This window comes from Lepisma saccharinum, chromosome 1 (assembly GCF_977018435.1).
Source record: "Lepisma saccharinum chromosome 1, izLepSacc3.1, whole genome shotgun sequence".
NCBI lineage: Eukaryota > Metazoa > Arthropoda > Insecta > Zygentoma > Lepismatidae > Lepisma > Lepisma saccharinum.
In genome coordinates, this window is record NC_139229.1 from 162,602,640 (window position 1) to 162,615,233 (window position 12,594).

The window sequence follows — 12,594 nt, forward strand, 5'->3', positions numbered from 1 at the left end:
TTGAGGCACTTTGGATGCTAAATCGGGATGTAATAGTTTGAGCTTGTCGATGTACAGGTTGTATACTTTGCGACTACATCTCCATAGCTTCATGTTATTTACATGTTGATTACTCATATTTCTACCATTGACACAATGTATAACATTAAAAATATTACATGTTATTTGACTAATAAAAATTATTAATGGGTACTACACTGTTACAATTATCCCTAACCAGTTCCTTTTCTATAGACACACTGTCGTCCCTGTTACAGAATGGAACATTTATTAATCTATGGGGATTTACTTTACCCTCGCCACCATTACTTCCTACGAGAGCAGCGTTGGCTAGTTTCCCGTCAGTGGGGTGTATGGCATTATGGCATCTACATCCTCCCATTGTTGAGGTGACTGATGTTTGTTGGTCTCTGGCTGTTGCTGGGTAAACCACCGTACCTCATCTAACGCCTTGAGAATCACGTCCATGCCCCTGGGACTGAGGTGAACCAGGTCAGGCCTTTTGTAACTGCCATACCCCATGGTTTCCTCAAATAAGGACATATTTAATTCTTGACCCTGGTGAGTAAACTTGGAAGAAACATCAAGCACTCTTATATTACCTTTGTTCTCCAGTGAGGTAATTTTACCTAGGAGAGAATCATACCCTGCCCAGAACTTAGCTCTATTTTCCTTAGCTAGTCTGGGAATTGGTGGAGGTGTCAGAATGATTATCTTCTTGGCACCTTTCCTCTTAAGAACCCCTACTATGCACTCGAGGTTCCGCAGCACTCGGTCGCTGTCTTCCCCTCGGAGCATGTCATTTGTTGCAATCATCAACACTACTTTATCGTGCACACTTTTAGTACGACTGAGTTCACTGAGCAGCTGGCTAGAGGATTGTCCCGACTTACATAGCCCTACATGGTATCTACCGTCATAGTCCCTTTGGACTGGGTAACCAAACTTGTTTTGAGCTAGCCTAGACAACATTGAATCTCCAATGGCTTGATGAGCCTTAATGATTGGATGATGATTACACTGGGTTGAACATGCTGGGCTTAATCTAGGTTCGGCATCGCCCCTCCCCACTTCAGGACGTTGCCTATCTAGTTTCCCTGACTGTGGCTTTCGGAATGCACCTCAGCTATATGCTCTGTGGACCCGAGAGGTCTTAACGAACTCCTACCCTGGGGTTCTATACCCTTTCTTGGTCCTTTGCCTTTTTTCCCGCTGATGGGTTCCTTAAACCTATTCTTATCCCTACGCCTGTACTGGTTACTGTATGCTTTATCGGGATCTGATGGACTACTTGTGTCATCCTTCCCACGACTCACGTACGTCTGGTTGACGTGAGGGGTGGTTCTCCCATATGGAAGTCGTTGTGGCGCCTGTACACTTTCATACCTGAGTATGGAATTGGCCACTGCCTGTAAAGAGGTAAAGGGTGCTAGGACCAGCTGATCCCTTAAGCTACGTGGCTGTTGGATGACATGTGTAAAAATCTGGTGATCTGCAATTTCTGGTAAGGCCAGTCTAAACATCTTCACCTGTTTCCAAAAATATTTATGCATTGATCTATGTAGGTTAGGGTTATATTTGCCATTAAGGGCTTTTGATAATGAGGAAGCCCTCCACCCATCACCTTGAAAATACTTCAGGAACTGTTTCTTAAAGTTCACATACGATCGGAACTTGTGTTTGTTCCTTTCGAACCACTGGCGTGCCTCGTCCCGCAGACTATACGACACTATTTTAAGGGCATCTTCTAGATCTATTTCTAGAAGATCAAGATCCCTCTCAAATTCTTGTAAGAAATCAGAGGCCAGATTATTTCCCTGACCGCTAAACGTGGGCAGTTGTTTTAGGTCTGAGAACCTAACCCTGGGTGCACTTTTACCCCTTCTTCGGTTTTTCCTTTTCCGTTGGCTTCGGAATTCTGTGTCCGAACCTCCGGATGAGGATTCCAAGAAGTTATGTGAAACATGGTACCTTTGGGGGGAGGAATACCCACTACTATGATCTGACATTGGACCTCTGCTAGTGACTTCGGGAATCTTGTGCAAGTGGTTGGTGGCTCCGACGGCAGACTCTTTACTTGGGTGAGGACTTGGCTTGGTGCATGGGTTTACCGGAGCAGGTGATTTAGTAATGTACCTCTCCAACCCCTCTAGGCACGCCAAAATTTTCGTGAGGGCTGCACTATCTTTAGCCTGTTCGGTTGCCCGATCCTCCTCACTATTGTCTAATAGCGGAAGGGTGGGCTGCGGAACACTCTGACCCTCGGAGATGCTATTGTGCGACCTAGGTTCTCCAACCATACAGTTCTGCATCTCCCTCCTCAATCGCTCAAGAATTCTACCTTCTATGGTGATGGCACTATCACTGCGGGCAATTTCCCTGCAAGTGTTCTCCAGGGCATCTAACCTGCCTAGGAGTTGTGCTACAGTGGTCTGGTTGTCTGTGCCATTTACCCCTTGCACTATTTCCCTCAATTCACTAACTTGTTCAGATAGCTGGACATAGTCCCTATTGACCTGTTTTTCCAGCTCATTACATCTGATTTCTACGTTACTGATCCTGTCGGTATTTGATGATACCGACCTAACCAATGCTTCGGAAGTTTTTGTCGTTACGTTGTGGATGGAGTCCAGTCTGGCCTGGAACTCCATACGAACAGCCTCCAGTTTCCTATGCATCTGTGCTGATGCCTGAATGATCTCCCTTCCCTGACTGTCAAGCTTTTGTCCCTGACTATCAATCTTTTGCCCCTGACTATCAATTTTTTGCCCTTGGTCTTTGAGCATGGCAATAATTAAGGCTAGTTGGGAGTCTCCACTACCACTGGGGGATGACATATGGCCGGCTGGCCGTTCTAGTGACTTTGACCTTGTATCCATTGTAGTGAATCTGCTACCTCTGAGTCTCAATCTCGTATAAGGGGGATGGTTTTGTTATTGGGGGTTTGCTTTGTCTATATTACGTTGCTTTAAAGTTGGTTTTACAAAAGGTTAACTTTAAATATATATATATAAATATAATATATCAAAAACAGCAAAAACAAAAGAGAACCACGCTTTACGCGGCCACACGCAGACCCTATTCCACGTGTGGTGTTCCGTATAGTAACAGATATCCCCTGAGATATCTGTTAAGCAACAGATGAACTTTAGCCTAACTTTAATAATCGGTAACTAGAGGAGGGCTTAATAGGCTTATGATTCACTAAAATGATAGAAGGTCAGACACCTTTAAACGACATATTTATTCATTGAAAAGAACATCGCTTGTGGCATAGCTGCCACCAAACATGAGCACTTCACTGTACAAGACACAAAAAAGATATACAAAAGATTTTGTACTTACATATCAGCCGTTTTCACACTATATCACTCATACCTGGGGCCTTACACATGCTATTTCACTCTTTATCGCCACATCCCGACACATGGACAAATTTGTGGTACACCACACTAAAAAATTAATATTATGTGCTTCCTTGGTGTAACAAAGGCTTTGGGGGGTGATAAATGAGTTTTCCTGGCTTTTCTTGGATGGATGGCTAAGAACAACTTGGATATTCTTTGATATCCTATGGATGCTTCTATGGCGTCAGTTCTGCCGACCATGTGGTCTGGATTTCCACATGGGATGAGGGACACAAAACTCGCTATTTTGCTGAATTTTCACTGGGATCCTTAAATGCACTTGTGGACACAATATCCCACTTGGTCACACACACTTAGGCCTGTGTTTACTGTAACAGGACCTTAGATCCCTTTTCCCTTTATGTATCCTTTGTTGCTGGCACAGGTGGCCATTCTCACACTGGATTTTACCAGCAACTTCCAAGCTGACTTGCTCTCAGGTGGGTCTGTAATACAAGTGAGCTTGACTAGCAAGCTCAGAACACAATAGGCCATCTGAAAGTCTCCTCTGTGACATCACAGCCTTGACGGCTTCTCATTGGCCAGCTGGAGTCCTTTGAGATCTTTCCTTGTCTTTGGGAGAATTGCCACTTTCTCCTACCAGATGGCAGAGTTATCAATTGCTTAAAAAGTATAAACAAAAGTGTTTTTTCAGCTTTTCTGGCTTAGTTATGCCAGATAATTGCAAATGAGTTTACTTTTAATAAATTAGGCATTATTTTACCTATGGGTGAGTGTTATCTCTGATTTTCAGTAAAGAATAAAAGATTTAGTAAACATGTGATTTGGAGCACATGGTTTTTGTTCTCCAAAATGGCTGCTGTTAGCCTAACAATGGTTTGTTCTTTATAAATAAAGCATTTCTACCCCTCCCATGAGTGACAACTGGTTGGTAAACATGACCCATGATTCTAATTGGGGGTGGGGGGTATAAGTTCCTGGGAAAATAGCTCTCACAAGCTTTCCCTGATGCCAACCTAATGGCCCTTGTACTTAGGTTGGCCTGTGGTTATTTGTGTGTGGGCATGTATGCCCAATGCTGATTGGTCATAATCTGAGAAATTTGACTCTTTTTGCATATATATCCAATAAATTTTTTCTACTGATCAGCGAAATACTGACTTTCCTGAAGTTTTACAAGCGTAAGCATTTTTTCCATTACATTTCAGATCTTTCTCTCTCCTTTTTCTTGGGGCTTGTTTAGGTCCTCGGTTCAAATCCCAGCCTGGGCATGGGTGTTCCTTCTGAGGGTCCCTTCATCAATTTCATCATATCACAGTTATCCTCATCTTTGCGATTAGCCAAAAGTGACAGAGGAAAAAAGCGAAGTAAAATAAACCAAATCAATCAATCAAAATAATCATAGTTGTGAAAGCATAATTATAAAACAAGAACAAAAGGTGTGCACGAACAAAGCTGGTTGGCTGCATTATCACATATTTTAATGAATCAAAATGCTTGGTTCTTTCAGGTCGGAGGAACATTCAGCCATGTGGTGCTCAATCATATGAATAACTTTGGCCGCATATCAGTATGTGGTTCTATTTCAAGTTACAATGCACAACCAGGAGAGCAAGTCATGGGTATGTCCTTAGGATAGAATCTTTTACTATTATTATTTCTGTGACAAAAACTACATATGAGCTAGCTATTCAACCAGAAAATATGGGAAAATCTTGGAAGGTTTTTTTTTTGTTTTGTTTTTTAATTTTCTTCACCGTTGATAAGATTTTTGAAATCAATGATAGGTGCCATTTGAGGTAACACAATTTTCCCTACAACATTAAATACATTTAAGTAATTATATTTAGTTGTTGCATTAGACATTTGAAAACTAAATCAAACTCCAAATCTCATCACTGAACCCAGTCTGAGCATGTTTGTACAGTCATGGACACTGCTGGGTTGTAATGATTCCATTGAAAGTCAATGTATTCATTACAACACAGCAATGTCCATGACTGTACTTTCATTGAGTTGTCATCCTCAAGAATAACATAAAGTAGAAAAGTGATGTAAAAATTAAAATACAAGCAAATGGGAAGTACTCGTAGATACCATATTTATGCATGTATAACATGCACCCTGGTTTTGATAGTGAAAGTGACAAAAATCATATTTCATATACAAAGGAACAGCACAATTCAGGTTCAAGAAATTGCTTGCTGTCTGAATCAGGTGTGAATGACATCATACCTGTGCATTGCTGTGACGAAGATGGAATATTGTTTTGTGTATAGAATGAGTCAACAACCCCATGCAATCTCTCCCTCTACTACATTTAGCATCTCGAGCCTTTCACTTTTGTAACCACCTTGTTTATTCTGTAGTAGAAGAAAGTGAGATCATGATTGGAAACAGGGCAAGTTATACTGCTGCTTTCAAATTGCAAGTTCTGCGGTATGCGCAGGAAAATGGCAGCAGTGCTGTGACTTGAAAATTCGACATTAGTGAGGCAAGGGTAAGAGACTGGTGGAAGCAAGAGAAAAAGCTGAAGACAACTCCATCTAAGAAGTGAGCTTTCTGGGGGAAACATTGCAAATATCCAGAAGTGGAGCAGCAGTTATACAATTATGATACGGATTTGCAGTGCTTAAGATATGTGATTTTGACTGACATGCACATGTTCGAAACCTTGTTTTACACTGTGGAAGCAATTGTTAATGATGTGAACCTGTGAACATAGGCATAATTTGTATTTATGGTTGTTGATATATACAGGGCTACTATAAATGATTCATTCGATTTCAAAACACTGTATTTTCCAACGTATTGCACATACAGATATGAATAGTACATGAAAATAACTGTCAACTCACCAAGTTTTCCTCACATTCTTCATATGACACTCTCTCCACTGTTTCAGCTGACACACTTGGTCGACCCGTACTTTTCTGTTTACACAGACAATCAGTGTCCTTAAACTGCCGATACCACCGCAAAATGCTCTGTTTACATGATGGTTCTTTTCTGTACTCTCTTCTTAATGCACACTGCACTGCAATAACAGCTGAACATCTCGCATATTCCAACACACAAAAACTATTTTCTCGGTTTGTGGCCATTTTGTGCAGGCACTGCACTCGTGCTGCCAACTGGTGTGTCATGATGCAAACTTGGTGAGTTTACAGTTATTTTCATGTATCATTCAAATCTGTATGTGCAATACTTTGGAAAATACAGTATTTTGAAATAAAATGAATCATTTACAGCAAAACATTCTGAGAGAAGGGGAAAAATCATGGGAAACAGCCATTTCACTTTTATACTTTTTAAAAAAATATTACTGTTTAAGAAACCTAACCTGGCTGCCTAACCTAACCTAACCTAACCTAACCACACCTCACCTCCACACATTATAAAGGAAGGTAGAAACACCTGGTAGGGAAAGTTTTTCACTGCGGAAGCAATTTTTAACAATATTTTTCTGCGAATGTTGACAAACTCATGGGCATAACTTGTATTTGTGCCTGTTGGTATAAAAGTGTTACACAGTGAAAACACATGGTTTTACATTGTCAGAATTATTCCACACGTACCAGTTTTTCTGGGCAAAAATTTGTGTAAATATGGTATATAAAATGCAAGCAAACATGAATTATTCATAACTATTTTCAATCCAGGTCCAGTGGTTCAACAAGTTATTGTGCAGAGGCAATTACGGATGGAAGGATTTATTGTTTCTCGGTTTGGTGCTCGGAGATTGGAAGGAAATAAGCAGCTGGTTCAATGGATAAGAGAGGTAAGTGTCATATTATTGTTGACAAAAAGCACATTCCTATACTGCTATTTTTTTTACTCTAAAGAATATGAAACCAATATGCTTGAATCTCCAGTAGGTTACATTCCTATTTATTTAAAATAGGAGAATCATGTATGATTTGTAGTATAGCTCTGATCAAAATTCTGTACCACCATAAGTTATCATTTATCAAGTATAATGTACACAATGCCTTATCTGCATATTTTTTTATTCTAGGGAAAGTTGAAATTCAGAGAAACGGTGACACCTGGGTTTGAAAATATTCCTCGTGCTTTTATTGAGATGTTGAAAGGTGTTAACATTGGGAAAGCAATTGTAAAAGCAGCATAAACAATATTGAAAGGTATAAATAAGAAAGTGTATAATTTATACACCCTGTGCCTAATGTATGCATGCATCAATCATTCCCTTAAAAACTATTCTTTACTTCGGAAATTAATTTGTACATGTTCAGTTGTGAAAAGTTTTTAATTTGTAAAAATATTTTTTATGTAAAGTATTGTAGTCATGAGATTATTGAGTAAATTTATCAATAAAAAAGGGAGAAAATAATTTACTGCATCAATTATTTCTTTCTGGTGAGGTGTTAGGTGATTAGAGCTTGTTGACAATTCAGTTTGTTTATAATATGGCAGCAAATAATCCTATTCTGGGGTGGAATGGGGGCTGACCCAATTTTCTTCTTGTGCATCTCGAGTTGAAGGCTGGGTCCACTTTTGATAATTAGAATCTGGCCCATGCCTTGCAACACCAACTTAGGTGATTAGTTAGTTGGAAATACATAACACTGAAGATCGCTTACCATATCACAGTTCATTTGAAGTTTGTGTTTAGAATGAAATTTCAAATACTGCAGTGAACTCTTGACTAGAGCAGGTCTACTTGTGTTTCACATCACTATTCCAAATGGTCTTGGTGATTTATCTTTGTAATTTGTGTCAAATGCTTTTTAAAATGACTTAAAATTTATTTTCTATTTACAACATATAGTGCGTGACTGCAGATGGCAAGGCATGGCACAGATGCTGGCATTTTCAATCTGTAATGTCCAGTTTATTTTTACACAATTTTTATGTATGACACTTGTGAAAACTGAATCATGTCGAGACGTTTGTAGGCAATTTTCACAAATTCCCTCGTGTTGCAGCTTCAGGTAGAGAAACAGTAAAAAGGTAAAGTGCTCCCCTGTGCTTAGCACCACGCCATGAAGGCGTATAGGGGGTGTGGGGGTAACGCCCCACACTTTCTTGATCCGGTCGTGAGTGGGGGTGATGTGATCAGCATCACGCCCCTGACCGCCGTTATCCCCCAGGTACCCATGTTATTCGACGCTAGTTGGGCGCCGGGGCCGCTTCCATCGTTAGAAAAGTTCCCGGATTTGAACCAGCCGGGCATCGAACCCGGGACCTTGAGCATGGTAGTCAGATGCATTACCGACAGCCACAACAGTTAGGTAACTTGTTCTGAGATTAAGAGAAACTGGATTGTTAAATGCTAGAATTGCTGAGCGAAAACGAAGGATCCTAACGGAAGACAGATTATGAAATTGTGGCATCATTAGAATGCTCTCCAAATAAATCCCTACGTCACAGGAAGTGGCCGCTGTCTGATGCTTGTTAATACCAAACACAGATTGCACCATCCTTCAGTTGTCGGGTTAGTCCCTGTGTGGAATAACTTCGTTTGGATGCATGCACTGTTACTAGTTTACCTGCAAGTGTGAGAATAATGTTGACAATTTTTTGTTACATTTGTGGTGAATTTAAATTTGCCTTGCAAAAGTGAAATATCAGTCCACTTTTAAGAATGGACATGCGGAAGAAATTTCATGAAAACATACAGCATCATCTTGTGAGCATAGAGTATGAAGAACATAAATGAAAGATCTGTGGTGATTTAAATAGACATAGCAGGGTGGCTACTCACCGGGAATTCCTTGAATTCCGGGAATTATGCATGAATTCTATTTGAATTTTTCTCCTTTTTTTATTAATACAAATCCTGTTCAAATTATACATGTATTTATAAATGCCGAGGCAAGTTTTTCAAAGTTGAGCTTTCATTTTTATCTAGGAAGGCAACGAAAGCTGTGTGAAAAATAAAACAATTCTCTCAATCCATTTACTTTGTTACTGTCCTTTCCAGAACAATCTGACAGATGAAAGATTATTGCAAGATATCTTGAGGTTGATTAGGTAAATTTGTGTTTCACAATTAACAATTTTTAGTAGATTAGTACATCTCGTAACAACTGACTTGTTTGTAGATATATTTCGAGTCTGATTATGTGAAATTGTAAACAATGGCACAACTACAAGGGGCATGCCTCCCCAACCTTCGACGGAAATGAGTTTTAGGGGGCAAGGGGACAAACATTGACGGCCAAGTGAACCTGTAGGGGGGCCAATTACCGCCACAACTTCACATTTTATGCAAATAAAAATACTTTAGTAACATTGAGCCAAAAGTGGCACAAGAAGCGAAGTAAAATAAAGCAAATCAATATTAATAATAATGTTATATTATTATTATTAGTCTATTCTGGTACTCCCCCCCCCCCGCCCCGACAAAAATTCGTGGTTGCGCCTCTGATTGTAAATAGAAACTCAGCACCTTAAATAAAACATTTTAATTATGTATACAGTTTAATTGAATCAGAATTTTTGGATGTTGGAATCACATAGACCCTTTATATTGTTAAGATATTTGTGTGTGGATGTTGAGAGGTGGTAATACGTAAGGTTGAAATAGAAAAAACATCTGCTTGAATTTTTGGAAAGTTCACCTTGAAAACCGGGAATTATACTTGAATTTTATCATGGTCCTAGAGTAGCCACCCTGTAGTGTCTCGCAGAAAAAAAAATCAACACTTAAATGACAGCATTCAGTTTCCACTGTTCAATGGACATCGCTGTAATGACAGCACATATGATGCAATGTTCAATCAATATCTTTACTCAGTTGAATAAAAATCTGTTTAAAATCAGTTTCACTGAATTGACAATGATAATGGGTTTTAAAAACAGCCGCAAAGAGCTTCAAAACAAGACCAAATCGTATTTGTAGTTTTCACAAAATTGACAAGAACTTTTTTGGGGCTGATCTTAAAAATCTGAAAATCAAGAATTGTATTTAAAACCTTCTACCTGCACTGTATTTATATTTAATCACAATTGTACAAGTTTTTTTTATTTATAGAGCACGGTAGTTTGGAAAAATAACAAAACTGGCCTTTTTTGTTATGATAAAAAATCCAAGGCATATTCGAAAAAAAATTGGTTACCATAGCTCAACGCAGAATTAAATTGAAGCTCAATTTTAATGTAACTTGTTTTGTGTAGCTCTACTGGTTAATTTTAAATTGGAGTCCAAACTTTAGTATACATAATTTTTAAGCAGATTGTAAAAGAAAAAATCTGGATTTTTGCTCCAAGAAGTATCAGCCTACTTTCAATTCAACTTTGCATGGTTGTAGGAATGTACCACTGCTACAAACATTTTTTTCATCACTTTGGTCTATTGTGGTGGCCATAGGGGCATGCTTAATACCATTTTTTAAGTTGTTTTTTTTTTTTTTGTAAAGTTTCAATTTTCTTCTACCTTTTAACTTTCATTATTGGGAGGTACAATGTATAAATTTAGTCTTCTGAAGTGTCCTGTCATTCCAAGAAGGTCAAAATAGATTTTTTTTCCATCTCTACAAGTTTGAAAAGTCCTGCCTTGAGAGGCTCCACTAAAGAAAGTACAAATTTGCTAGTCGACCCAATGTGATTAGATGTTGCAGGAAAGAAATTTCTGAAAATCCCAATTCCTCACGTACACACACACTACTCTAACAAGTTTATTGTGTCCAAGCATTATGAAATCCAAATGCTGTGATGCCTGAAATACATTAAACAAAACTTCATGGCCCACCAGGCCTGCTTAGCGACTTCACATTGAATGACAGGTGGTCAGCACATGCATTTCCATCGCCATTGTTATCTAAAGCCCGATCCACATGCTACATCTTACAGTACGTCTTGCTTGTGTATGCAAGATGTAGCGTGTGGACCGGAAATTTAGAACTGCGCACATGCGGAAATTGTCAACCAAAGACTGAGCCCAAGATCATAGATCTCTGTGCAAATCTCAAACATCTGCGCAAACAAGTCTGTGCGTGTGGACGCTCCTCTCAGTCTTTTGTACACCTAGTGCTGAAATACTATTAACGAAGTTGGAAAATCTTTCTTTCTTGATAAATTAGTTTTTGTACAACGATGAAAAATCTTAGTCTGTATTCAAGAGAGTTTTTAGCAGAGTTCATTGAACTCTACAAGAAATTTCAGTGTTTGTAATGAGTAAAATCAAAGAACTACAGTGACCAGGACAAGAATCAGTCCTATGAGAGCTTAATACAAAAATACAAAGAGGTTGATGCTTCAGCAAACAGAAATACAGTAGTAAGGAAAATCAATTCCATGATGACTGTTTACCGAAAAGAGTTGGCCAAAGTGAACAAACCAAAAAGTTCATTCTGGTGCTGGGCTGATGTTTACAAGCCATTTACTTGGATTTTTGACTGATCAAGAAACTACCAGAGAGTACAAATTCTTCTCTGCCTTTTCAGGCTAATCACAACGATAAGACTGATGGCCGTGTGCACGAACAAAGATCAAATTTTAAACTCGGATCGGAAAAGGATCACTGGAAAATTCCATTGCACGAAGACGGTTGAACACTTGATCGTGATCTAGGAACATCAAAACTAGTTTATCTTCTGATCGGCCATTCACCACTGTTTTGTTGTCTGATCCTGGTTCACGATACTGACACTTCGACTGCAGGCAGTTGTTTTTGAATATAAAAAGAGCGGAAAGTGATATCGAGGGCGTGCAAACGCTAGAGATGTTGGATGTACAATGCTGATAATTTGAGAAATGTGTAAACTAAAAACTGCGAAAATAATAATTATTTGTGGTTCTGTGGTGCAAAGTCGAAATGTTTCTAAATACTGTACTTTCTATCCCAGACACAAAACATGTGCAAGGTAAATTAGAACAGAAGAATGTTACGATATTGCTACATGGTGTTGGAAATATGATTGTATAAATTTACGAAAATACACGTTACTGGCTATTTACACGACAATATAAATATATAAGAATTAAGAAATGAAAAATTCAAATACTTACCACAATACAGTAATAATAATAATAATAATAAAATATCTTTATTGAGCAGGCGAGATTCAGCGTACGCTGTTCTCTCGCGAATGCATTTTGTAAGGCATTGAAGTCCCATAAAAGAAGGTTCCATGCTTTCTCCTTATCCTTGTGTCTTGTGCCGTCAGTTCTTTTTTAATATTATTATTTCTTTACACCCTACTACATCCTTGAAATCGTCAACAAGGTTGATCAATACATTTCTCAAATTCAGATAAAT

The 12,594-nt window shown here is 38.8% G+C and overlaps 1 protein-coding gene across 3 annotated transcripts in view; it reads left to right on the plus strand.

Annotated features, from left to right (window-relative positions):
• The window catches only part of LOC145989863 (prostaglandin reductase 1-like), a 39,789-nt gene extending 32,067 nt beyond the window's left edge, over nt 1-7,722 (plus strand). For all 3 annotated transcript variants that reach the window (XM_083125329.1, XM_083125338.1, XM_083125346.1), the window contains 3 exons: nt 4,879-4,990; nt 7,031-7,149; nt 7,387-7,722. In XM_083125329.1, coding sequence (XP_082981455.1) covers nt 4,879-4,990; nt 7,031-7,149; nt 7,387-7,500 — 345 coding nt within the window. In that variant the 3' untranslated portion in view covers nt 7,501-7,722. The remainder of the gene's footprint in view (nt 1-4,878; nt 4,991-7,030; nt 7,150-7,386) is intronic.
• The last annotated feature ends 4,872 nt before the right edge of the window (nt 7,723-12,594 follow it).